Here is a 13,235-nt window from a genome sequence, read left to right on the forward strand (position 1 = left end):
CCATACACAAGCTAATGATTCTCACTTCCCACTTGCGCCAATCTGGCATTCTTCCAATTCCTACTAATCTGCTCCCTCCTGCCAAAAGCCCTTTTGTGCAAACCTCTTGGACCAGAAGGGATCTCCTTTCCCCCTTCACCAAGTCTTATTCGTTCTTCAGGTCTCGGTGTTAACATTAAGGAAGTAAACCCTACTTTCTAAAGTTTTCGTATAAAGCTAAATATAGATTTTTGAAAGGTAAGATATATAACGTATATATCCCTTATCTGGCACTTACAACAGCAGTTGATGGGAACTGATATAAAAATCCAACCGCTCTGTTAGTGAAATATAAAAGGGAGACAAGATGGAAACAAGAAGCACTGGAAACCATTTCTAACATTTCTTGTTTCATGGTAATGGTTAGGTAATAAAACTAGATTGGGAAAATTCTGTCTACAAATCCTTTAAAAGAAAAGGTCCATCTGGGGCGCCTGGGTGGGTCAATTGGTTGAATGTCTGACTCTTAGTTTTGGTTCAGGTCATGATCTCACAGTCGTGGTTGATCAAACCCCATGTCAGGTTCCACGCTTAGTGTGGAGCCCACTTAAATACTCTCCCCTCCCCTCCCCTGCTCGTTCTTTAAAAAAAAAAAAAAAAGCCACACGTCCACCTTTCACTAAATGAAGCCTTGACTGACTGCTATGGAGTCTTATGTGGCACTGGGTTAAAAAATGTTCCTAACAATCTTTCTTTCAGTCAAATACTCTCTGCAAGAGTCTCAACTGAATGAAAGGATGATCAATGAATGCAATCTTCTTCAAAATGTAAACATGTAAGAGTAATAGGGAAACTAACAAAACCCGAAACACAGTTTTAACGGGGGCATGGAAATGGATCCTAGTAATGGTAACTTATTTCCTCATATGGCTAGGACTGTTTATAGACTTACTACCTTCAACATACTTTGACACATGCAGGTTTTCTAACCTGGGGCCTAATACCTGGCATACAAATCCTTACTGAAATCACAATTTGTTACTGTTTAAAAGTACTCTATATTGTCTCCAAGCTAGCTGGTAAAATATTTTTGCTGTGATCTAGAAACATTTTTACTTGACTTGAGTCTAGGAAGGTCAATAATCCCCGAAAACTAGACAAACGTTATCTGAATCTTGGGTTTGAGAATAAGACAGCCTAGAACGGTTTTAGGTTTCTAAATCCTAATTTTAGGCTCCTAATCCTAATCATCTGCTTTAGAGACCATCAAACTGCCAATACAGAAGAAAATAACCAACTAGGAGGCTGGCTTAAAGACAAAATACAGATGAGAGTCCAACTTCTGTCATACTGTGTATTGCCAAAAAATATGAATTATTCAAACCAGACACAATGGTTAAATTATGAATCAAACAAAAGGACAAACTGTAAAGTATTATCAAAACCGTGTTTTATTTTTAATACAAGATAAATACCATGCTTGTTACTAGTGCAGTTTAAGGCCAACAATGGCCATATAGCAAACTGCTGAACAGTCACCTAAATGCTAAAGAAAGAAAAGACAGAAAATAAACATTAAACACAAAATTGCAATTACAAACATTTTAATAAAATGGAATGAGCTTTTTAATAGAAGCTAATATGGAAGTCTAGTTCTCATGGACACCAAAAAGATGTCTATTTGATCAAATATCACCTTACCTTTTGCACAGAAATCTTATTGTGAAGTCACCAGAGTCAATAGCTAAAATTTTAAGACTTTCTTTGGCCTTCTGGTATTAGACAAATTATTTACAAACCGTGATTTCAGTTAATTCATGGATACTGGGAATATGATACAATTTTTTTGTTAAGGGCTTTCCATTAAAAATTGTAAAACAACTATATAAGGCTGTACAAGGCTGTAAACTACTTTGCTAATATACCATGGGATGAAGAGGAAGAAGAGTAAGAATAGACCTTTTTTTAAGGCTAAAGTCATCAATGTTATAGATGCATTCCTTAGAATACATTATGATTTACCCCAAGGATCCTTTCCCATTAAATACCACCTGAGTACTACAATTTTCAAAGTAAAAAAATAAACATGAATTCACCATTGTATTTTAAAATAATATAACTTACAGAATGCTGAGAAGTGTTATGCAGTAACAGTGTGACCAAAAAAAAAAAAAACCAAAACATCTTCAAAACGAAATGTTTTTACTAAATGCAGGGTCTGTCCAATTATGAAATTAATGCAAACATTTACACCCATGGCAGAGTTTTAGGATGCTCCCACATGAAAAACTTTCTGTAGTATTTACTATCTGCTAATACCATTTCAAGATTTGTGTGACTTCAGTTAAATTCTATCTAATATTTTAAAAGACTCCTATTCCAATATGTTAATATAGCAAGAAGTCTTTAAAACATTAAAATCTGTCTATACCTAACCAAGTGTTTGTATGTCCCATACAAAAACCACAATAGCTGCACACTCAGAATGAATGCCAACAACCTGAAATTTTAAAGAACATCGGTTAAGACAAACCTAAATCAATCGAAACTGGATACAATTGCCTGAATATTCATAAAAATCCATATTGCTTCTTTCTAATGCCAAGAAAGAAGAGTAAAAGAACTTCCTCCCAGAAGCCTAGACATTTTAACACATTTTCTATTTCAACTTACAGTGAAACTTTAATCCAGAATCTTTTGATTTCTCTAATCAAAAATCTCACATTACAAACACAAGGAATGCTATATGTAAGGCCACATCTTAAATTTATAATTTTTGGTTGAATATTTATTAAAAATTAGTCTAAGGCTTCTAAGAGTCAAGTTGCTAAAAAATGAAATAAATACTCCAGTGTTTAAACTGAAGGTTAATGTAAAAAAAACAACACACACACAGAGTAAGAACAGAAAAATAGAATGCTTTGCTACAAAAATCCCACTTAATATACTTTAGCACAAAAAATGTCTAATATGTACAATGGATAAGCGTGCATTTGAGTACATACAACTGCAGGAAACATTTACAGACAGCTATGGGATGCAAATGAACTTAATGAATAAAATTTAAAAGGCAGTTATCTGTAAAACAGTAAGACTCTCAATACTGTATTCTCAGTAAAGAATCAAAACATAAACTTCCTCTTAAAATAACAGGCTGAAGCTTAAAACACAAAATTGGAGTCACCTTATAAAATACAGAAAAATGCAATGACCATTCAGGTATGAAAACCAAAATGTTGAGAGCACTCCAACAGAAAGTTTCGTAGTAAGTAGCATTTCATTGTATAAAACAGTATGTATTTAGGTTATTGGCACATTTAAATACATGAGGGAAAGAGACGTCTTTACCCTTCCAACAATTTCCCCCTTCCACTATAAAATGTTATACAACATTCATTAAAATCCTGTGTTTGTTTTAAGAACTGACCTTAAACTAGTAAAAAACAAAGCAATATTCTCCACAGGAGAATTAAATGAAAATAATACCTTAAGCTACAATCCATAAGTTATCTGTGAACTTCAAATTGTAGTTAACTGCTTAAGAATATTCTACGGAAAGGGGCCATTAAATGGGCTAAACTATGATCAACAGCCACTGCAACTTACTCCAAATCTTGGTTATGAAAACTGACAAAATAAACACTTCCAAATTTACTAATGGAATATCCTTTCCAAAATGTATGTCCTTTAACTAAAAGCAGCACATTCGATTGAGTGTTGCTTCAGAAGCAATACCACGGAGGTGCTGCATCAGTCATTCGTAACTTTACTGGCTGAAAGGAATGTCACTGCATAGCACTAATAAATGCCTATGGTTCAAAGTTAAACTCAAGTTTGTTTTCATATTCACTACAATTATTATTAAGAAATGAAAAGGTCTCTGAAACTCTCTTTCTGTCTTTTTTTTTTTTTTTTTTTTTTGGTGATGTATGTAATGATTTATCTCTTTGGATTGTTTTTACATGTTAAAAAAAAAAAAAAAGAAAGAAAGAAAGAGTTTTTGAATAACATTAGCCCAGACAACAGAAGGGATATGAAGAATAAAACAAGGCTTGCAATTTTCACCTTTACTGCTATACATTCATGTGTTACCAGGTAGAAAAAGACTAAAAATTAATGGGCCAAACCAAAGTTGTTTCCTTCTGACATATTTAAAAACAATGGGACTAGCAGCAAACAATTCTAGTACACTCACATTGTCTGCAACAAAAGTCACGTAATGAGATCAGCCACGTAGGGAGAAGAGTGAAACAGAATAAGCAATTAAAGGGTTCCACTGATAAAAAATGAAAAGGTAAATGAAGGATTTAATTAGTACAAAATTTCCAGTTCCATCTCAAGTTCAAGCGGTTAGATTTTTATAATTCCATTTAAAAACTCAGAGAATATCTTACTCTCATGGACATTTACTTACCTTTTAAGCTTACTATTAACTAATTTCCCTTGTAATATACTTATGTCCACACTTCTTCACATTAGGGCATTGTAATTAAAATATAATAAAGCTAAGGAATGACAAAACAACACCTATGCACAAAACAAGAAAACGGATTTTGATACAACTCTCAAATAATGTTAAAAAGGCAACTGCATTTTCAACAAGATAGAACACTTGAAGAATCTGAGAGCAAACAGTTCTGATGAATGCCAGTGATCTCATGCACAAATACTCCAATCACAAAATGTTTTAAAATAAAGCTAGCAATAATACGGGTCATTTTGTGAGAACTAGTGTGATAGCGGACAAAATGAACGTGAAGAACTGCAGTGCAGATCTCTGGAGGGCTTCTACAAGTTGCACATGACATCATATCTAGGGTACCTAAATACTTTAAGCACTGTCCTGAAATTTGGCTATCTTTTTAAATACCCAATGTGTATTACCAGAGCTCTCAGATAATCAGATCTTAAAAACATTAAAAACAAATTAACTTGCTTAGGAATCCAACTCAAATTTCTGAAGTAATGATTTGGAATGACCTTCCTATACAAGTGTCTCATCAAGTTGACACTCTGCCTATGCTAATTTTGCAATTAAGAACACATGCTAGCCAAGTGCTTTTAATGTGGGCCTATATGCAAGGCAGATTTGAAAAAAATCTTTGATTAAGTAACTCTAGCATGAATCAAAAGGCTGCATGAACACACACAAGACTCCTTAAACTGTGGTGACAGGGTACACCTATAATCACCCATTACACATACAGGAGAATACAACTCGAGATCAGTAAGCATCACGTCCTTCCAAAATCTATAGTAACCAGAAAATAAAACTAAATGCTCTCCTTACTCACATTTGTCTGCTGCACGGCTGTATTTACATTGCTCATGGCTTCAAAAATAAACCATAAGCACTATTAATATAAAACAGCAAATAACTGCCGCATCAAATCAGAATTGTCAAAATATTTCTTCAATGCTAGCAGTTTACAATTAAGCATTTCAGTACATCTGTGTTGTAATTAAGCTGCATTACTGTAGCAAATCATGTATGGGTTTTTACTAAAATGTTAAAACCACAAAAATTTTTTTGACCCCTAACACATCGACTGGATTGCTATGTCTGTGAAACTTTACAAGTTTACATACCATTCAGCAAAATCACAAGCTAACTAGGTAAAAACAGCTAGAAAAGCAGAATATAGAAATATTAAATATCCATGTAATTCACCTATTCTAATATCAAAATCAAGGGCAAGAGACACTTAATTAGTATGTTTAATTCACTGAACGCAAGATTAGATTGGTGCATATCCAAAACCGCTATTGCAATGCTTTTTTAAAGGACAGTATAAATGTCATAGTAACATTATCTTTAGATATTGCTGAACACAAGACTTTCCCTGAGGTGTAAACATCAAATAACTTGAACAGCTTTACACATCAGCCCCATTGAACAGTTTATTACAACACTACATCTATTGTAATCAAAGTGGTGCTGTTTACAGACATTATCATATGAACATTTTTAACAAGAACAAACTACTATAAAAACAAGCATTTACTTGACGTTTTTTCCAATTGCTTGCACATTAGAATGGCCAAATGTATATAACCAGTAATAAAGTTGCAAAAGCTATAACTTTTTTTTAAATCACACAGGTTTCCTTCAAATAAAACAGTTAAGCAACATAAAAAATAAAAGTAGAGCTACTGGTTACCATTTATGCAGATTTGCTTTATTCAGATCTATTCCTGTTCATTTTATCCATGAATCCTTACAGGTTCAGTTCAATCACAAGAAGCAAACTGCTGGACAAGCGTCATTTTTCCCCCATGAAGACTGTTTTGTCTTGGAAGGTGTTCCTCTTCCTTCAGCTGTAATGTGTCAAAATTTGTGATGTAGATTTTGCTATTCCCCATAATACACAGAAAAACGCTGGCTTAACTATACATACACAAGTCGTGCATCTACTTCACTGTTACGTATTCTAACACAATAAAAGTTAACTGAAACAGTAGCTGCCTTCATGGTGGAGAAATGCTCCCAATTTATGTGATGATTAAAACGGACACATTCTCATTTCATTCTTCTTAGTTATTACTGCCTTATTAATTTAATGACTGAAACAGAAAGGAAAATATAGCAGCTGCTGTTTCTGTGATGATGGAAACATTTATAAGTCATTTTCTAAAGTATGCATACTACAAAAATAAATGGAAATGCTCGAATGATTTTAATGTAAATATTTTTCATTCACCCACATATCAATTCTATATAACTCATTAACAATTAAATGTGAACTGAATATAAAATGCAATAAATTATTTTACAAATTAGTTGTATTTATTTGACAGCATACAGGAACTTCTGCAAATTATAAATCAAACTGTTCCATGTTACAAAATTTATAGATAAAATTTATAAATATATAGCTCAATATGCACATTTAAATAAATATGACATCCACGTACAAATCTTCAGACGTGATACAAATTTAAAACATTAACTTTACTTTCACTCTAATGTAAAGTTACCTAACGTATTTAGATAAGCTAACCCAAAACACACTAAATGAGAATCTACAATGATAAATTTCATTGAAAACTCACATAAAGAAAAAAAAACAATAAATTTGATAAACTGAAATTTCAAGAATACATAAATAGCAAACTTCAGGTAGAGGTTCACAAAAGCAGCATTCAATTAACTTGCATGTAAGTGATCACTGAAACACGAGGTATTTAAAATATAAATTCCAAGAGAGCATTTCAGCAAGATGATGTAGTAAAAGGTAAAAGGGCACAATATTTAGTGATATTCTTGCCATAAAAGTAATTGGAAAATACTTTCTGCTCTATAATTAAGAGTAATTAATACTGTCACAATTATAAATGTTTTATTTTATGTCCTTTCCTCCCCAACTAGGCTGTAACCATCTTAAGAGCATCAATATACATATGCATTCACATTGCCTAGGAGTGAAAACCTAAATTTTACAACTGCAAAAGAAAAAAACAACCACTAGCTGTTATAATTCTGGACTTTTTCTTTTAAATAATTTCTATTTGCCCATATTTTTCAACGAGATACTTAAACCATTGCTAATGTTACCTTTTATTATACGTTTATTTTATGTTGACGAAACTTTAGGTAGAATTATTTCATGAAAAAAAAATCTAGAAAGGCAGCTTTTATAGGTTTTATTCTTATTCCTTGCAATGCATAAAAAAAACCCTGGTATTAAAGAAAAGTATTAAAGAAAGTATTAAAGAAAAGTATTAAAGAAAAGATAAGAAATATGTTCTAACCTGAAAAGATGCACTACTCTGAAATTCATAAATCTTACTACCAAAGTATGTTATCTCCCTAACCTTTTTGTTGTGATGTGAGAGATATAGAAGAGAGATCTGGTCATTAAGAGTGGAAAATTATTTAAAGTCACAGTGAGCAAAACAAAAATACCCAATCCTTCCAAAAAACATATGGCATACACTGCAACTTTATCTTATTAATCACTCCAAAGGAGAATTTTACTACATTTTATGTAGAGAACCCTGTTCGTGAAATCGTAACACACATCTTTATGCAGGACAAATGCACTCATCTTTTGCTTGATTATACTTCATAGGTAGACCTTTACTATTAATAAGTCTCTCATTTTCACCATACAGACATAAAATCTGGGGGATAGTCTGACAGTTTTTATTTCTATTTCTAAACACTTTACATTTATCCATTTGGAAATACAAATTTTACAAACTCAAACGGAAGCAAATTTGAAGGCAATACAACCCATTTCCAATAATCCAATCCCATATTATACTCTCAAATTTCTAGGACATCTACATGAACAAAGATATCAAAAAAGAGTGACAAATACATTCAATGCTCATGTTTTCAGAATACCATTTAGTCAGATATGTTAATATCAAAGCCACACAATTACTAGTTTTAGCTATCAGTTATAAAAGGAAGATCTACGTAAACAGTTGATAAGAAATTAAGAAGACAAATGGAATCTACAGCTCTTTAATGAAGTATATAAAGTTAAGCGCTAAGTAAAATCTCAATTCAGAGAAGCACCTGTATAACGAGATAATGTAAGATAAAGCCAATACTAACAACTCAAATTATGAGCATTTCTGTTAGAAACTTATCTAAGAAAATTTGTTAGCATCCGTATTCCTAAACTTGTGGCAAATTCACCTTTCTAGTAAGATTAAAATACATACTTGACACAGACCTTTCATAGATTTTCACATTAATATTGAATTAAAAGAATTAACTGAATAGAATTCTACTACAATTTTAGAGATGTGATTCTATTAACTCGGTGAAATAAAATTTACTTTTCTCTTCTGAAAACTTCTCCTTAATGCGAGGAATAGGGAAGGAGTGGGCAAAAGTAATATGAAGTATCTGAATATAAAATTCTTCTTGTGCTGACTAAAACATATTATATAAAATTCTGCTTATTGGAGATATTTACAAAAACTCCCTTACTACCACAACATTTGGTATTTCCTTCTTTCTACCTGTGGACATAGTACTTACCTCATTTTAACTAAAGTCTTTCATTACACTATATATAAAACATACAGGATTGTTGCTTTAGGCAGTTCACTATGGAAATAAACTTCGCCACAAAGAAAACTCATCTTTGCCCCCCAAATTTCACAAACAAATTTTTTCAAATTAAGCTGTTTATGTGATTTAGAATTTCCTCTGAGGATTAAAACAAGCTACCACAGAAGGTAAATTAGTAAATTTGGATACCATATATGGCACACGTCCCCCTTTTTGGTTATTAGGTTTTCTTTAAACAACGCTAACTAAATATTCATTCAAAACATTACTTATTCAAAATGATCTAGTTTACAAACTACAACAATGGTAGTATATTTCACATTGAGATGAAGGTGAGAGCAAGGTGACTCACATTGGCATTGAATTTTCTTTTAACAGGGAACATTAATCATTTGTAAACAAAACCTATTCTTAAACCACAATGAGCAAAAACCACACTACACATCCATTCAAGGGATTACTTCCTACCCTCTGTCACTTCAATTAAGATAGCCATGTAGTAAGATACTGCAAATACTAAAAGCAAGGAAACTCAGAGCAAAAGAAGAGAGAACTAGCATATCCAGATGAAGCAGAGCAGTTAGGATATATGGGAAAACACAAACACAAGGCTGGACAATATGAGGCAGATCTCAGATGACTTAAGAGCTGCAGAAATAATTTTTAAATATCATTTCCACCAGTATCATTCATTAATTAAAGATAACTTAATTTTCACATTAGCCTCTAAGTAACACTACATCTTAAAGACATGAAACATCTTAGCATGTAAGAAAAAACTTTTTATCTTTTGGCTTCCCCCCCCCCCAATTAATGAGAAACTATCAATTAAAGACTGCGAAGCACCCTAAATCTTGTGCAATGACAACACCAACTTAAAACATAATATATATGGGAAAAAAAGCAATCTTACCAAAAATGTGGTTATTTAATTCATATCTCATACAAGATGCTTAAAATTTTTATCAAAGAAACGGATATTGATTTGAAAATATGTAAATTTTCATATTTTATGAAATGCATGAATAAAGAGTATTTTAAAAAATAATCTGGATTCATCACTCTTTGTACACAAAGAAAAACTGAATCAACAGAAATTTGCTGTGTGGCATTTTTCCAAACAAGTAATAAGAGGAATGCAATCTAAAAGAAAATAACTCAACCATGAAAGTAAAATTATTTCTATAAGAAGTGTACAATCTTAAAACACTGAACTACTTGTGTTTTGCTCAGAGTGGTCTGAGAATAGAGGCAGCAATTACAGAATATGAAATACAGTGTATTTACATACTGAAAATTTACAATACTGGTATTCCCATTAAAATATCACCTACTTGAACTTAGATACTGAATGCTTTCAGAAAATTAATACATATTTTAAATGAGAGAATGCAATTAACATTACCAACAATTCAAACACAAAAAAAAATTAAGATGGGACAGACAATAACAGCTTACCAACATCATTAAGTTTCCAGTTAAATTAAGAACTTGCCCTTTTATAGCCATTCATCAATTTCATAATAAATTACATTACTGTTTTATTTATATACACGCTTGCTTACTGACATTCACGTTAGCTTCCAAGTTACTTGTATTCCATTTAGTCCGTTTAAGATTTACATGAAAGCTCAAAAGGACTCATATTTTAAAACTTCTAAAAAGGTCAACAGACCCTATTATGGTAATAATTAAATGTGCAGGTTTGTTTGTTTAAAAGTTTTTCACTTGAATATATTTAATCCTAGACCCCACCCCTCTGATTCACAACTACATCCGCAATAAATACTGTTTGGTATTGCAAAGGTACAGTAATCCAGGATAACAGAATTTTTTGCTCTAGAAATGCTTATGTAAATTTTTGCTTGGATGAAGGCACATAACAATATTACAACTCAATTCTGATTAATGTACAAACAAAACATGGGAATTCTGGTATGGTACACATCAGTGATTAAGAAAAATGTCAACAATAGTTTGCAAGTTAGGAATTCATAGTTAATGTCTGAATGTAATGAAACTCAAGCCATGGTATAGTTAGGTGTGCCCATTACTGGAATGTAATGTTAGTTAATTCAAAGTATTTAAAATTAACAATGGACTTTTCAAGGAGTTTACTTGGCTGACTATGCTAGTTTAACTAAAACCAGGAAGAAACTAATTAACTTTGAGTCTAATCTGGTTCAGAAGTCCTTGATGGGCACATCCAATCTTGGAGAAGACTAAAGATGTATGCAAGCTTTGCTGATCATGCCTTCAGGAATTAGAAGCTTGTTGAGAACTAACAAAGTCTAAGTAAAAGCGTAACTTCTTTGTAGAAACTGTATCTTACTATAAGTGAAATGGTTGATACAATTAAGCATTTCAAGTAATAAATTGGCTATAATTCACCTTAAGCAACAGATGGACTGAGAATTTTTTCATAATATGGTATTAAGATCTATTCCAGCCAAGGGGGAAAAAAAACTACATTTTTAAAACTTAGTGTTTAGATTTACATGACACAACACTTAATCCTTACATCCAAAAGCAATATTAATTTCAATAAGCCCAGTTTTAAAAGTGAAAGATGCTTTGGCTATTAAAGAAATGCTTTGAGATTTTATTAAGTTCTATAATACCATACATGGAAAACTATTTTAAAATTAATGTTTTGATAAATATTCAAGATGCATACTCAAAATGCTAGAAAAGTATTTAAACTGGTCTTTTCACTTCAAAAAGCCCTTAATCTGTAAATAATGTAATAGCTTACATACCATAAAGACTTACATGCTTATTTTATAAATTGTATTATTTAAAAAGGATCTCATTTGCTAAAATATATCTATTAAAGAAAATGCTATTGTCACAGAATTACATACACTTTTAGTCTTTGATTCTGCCCATAACAATGTAAATACTAACAACTGCATGAGTAAATTTTCAGTGTTTCCCATGACTATGGAAAATAATTGTGTAAAGTGCAGTTACCTATAAGGGGTTTGTTTTCACCTAATTTAATTTGGATATGCCACCAACACATAAAGAAAAAGTTTTTGTTTACAGAATAAACTGTGTCACATGCACAAACCTTATAGTGCCTTGCCCCTACTTTTCACATGAATAAATGCTGTTCACAAATATAAAAATAAAATTACACGTGAAAATGAAGTATAAACAGACAACTTCCCACTTTATGAAAAATGTACACAAGAAATAGTTTTAAAATACAGAAAAAAAGACAATGATTATGATTTATGAATGAAACATCAAAGAAAATTATTTCAAGGTTATTCTAACCTGGGATGCATGATTTGATACAATTTAAAATTCTTAGATATGGAGTACCCTGAACCCGTTTTAATTAAGTTTCGTATCTTCTTTGCAAATTAAAGGATATGGTTTTTTTTATTTTAAAACAAAAATTATATGCCAGGAAAAATGTCTTTTCTAAGGAATACTTTTTTAAGTACAAAAGCGCTTTCAATGCTAAGAAATCATCCTTCTGTATTATAAACTATTATAGTGTTAGGTTTTCTTCAAGTTTTAGGGATAGAGTTAGTTCAAGGAGAGAAACTTTCAATTTAAAAGCCCACGCACATTTTGTGTGTGTGTGTGTGTGTGTGTGTGTGTGTGTGTGTATGGATTAACTCCTTGTATTTTATATTTCAAATTACATGCAAACTATGTATGTAATTATGACAATTCCCATTTTTAGATTTTAGAAGTAGACATGAGTCCTCTTGATTATTTTCTTGCTAAAGCAAGGCCATTAACAATCTAAAAGTTTGAATTCGGCAATATTCAAGGGTAAAAGGTCAAATTTTTTTTTTTTTACCTGTCATTACTTACCTGTCATTTCTCTGAGAGGTTTCCAGAAGATTAAATTCAGAACAAGTAGTTGGACCATTTAAAATGTAGGTATATACTGTATAAACAATAGCCTTGGAGTTATAATTACTGTTAACAACACATATGCTACATATAACAGGAACAAGAAATACCCACCTTCTAACGATGACGATACTCCCGTTCTCGGTCACGTTCTCGGTCCCGGTCTCGGTCCCGGTCCCGGTGTCTCTCTCGTTCTCTGCTTCTCTCTCTATAATAATCATCATGACGATCTCTACTACGGGATTTATGACGCCGACTCTTTTCTCGTGATCTACTATGGTCCCTCTCTCTTGATCGTTCACGTCTTCTAAAAGAAATTACTGGATTAATGCTCTCTGTAAGTGGATAG

General features: G+C 32.0%; 1 protein-coding gene across 4 annotated transcripts in view; it reads right to left on the minus strand.

Moving 5' to 3' along the window:
* Window positions 1-1,409: 1,409 nt before the first annotated feature.
* CPSF6 (cleavage and polyadenylation specific factor 6) overlaps window positions 1,410-13,235 on the minus strand; it is a 34,270-nt gene continuing 22,444 nt past the window's right edge. For 2 of the 4 annotated variants that reach the window (XM_040491463.1, XM_040491465.1), the window contains 2 exons: window positions 13,001-13,190; window positions 1,410-6,297 (listed from right to left, as the gene is read on the minus strand). In XM_040491463.1, the coding sequence (XP_040347397.1) occupies window positions 13,004-13,190 (187 nt within the window). In that variant the 3' untranslated portion in view covers window positions 1,410-6,297; window positions 13,001-13,003. Of the gene's footprint in view, window positions 6,298-13,000; window positions 13,194-13,235 lie in introns of all 4 variants that reach the window. The other 2 variants (XM_040491462.1, XM_040491464.1) reach the window with 1 other exon arrangement.

The sequence above is a fragment of the Herpailurus yagouaroundi genome, unplaced genomic scaffold (genome assembly GCF_014898765.1).
Source record: "Herpailurus yagouaroundi ecotype Mexico unplaced genomic scaffold, PumYag 182, whole genome shotgun sequence".
Classification (NCBI taxonomy): domain Eukaryota; kingdom Metazoa; phylum Chordata; class Mammalia; order Carnivora; family Felidae; genus Herpailurus; species Herpailurus yagouaroundi.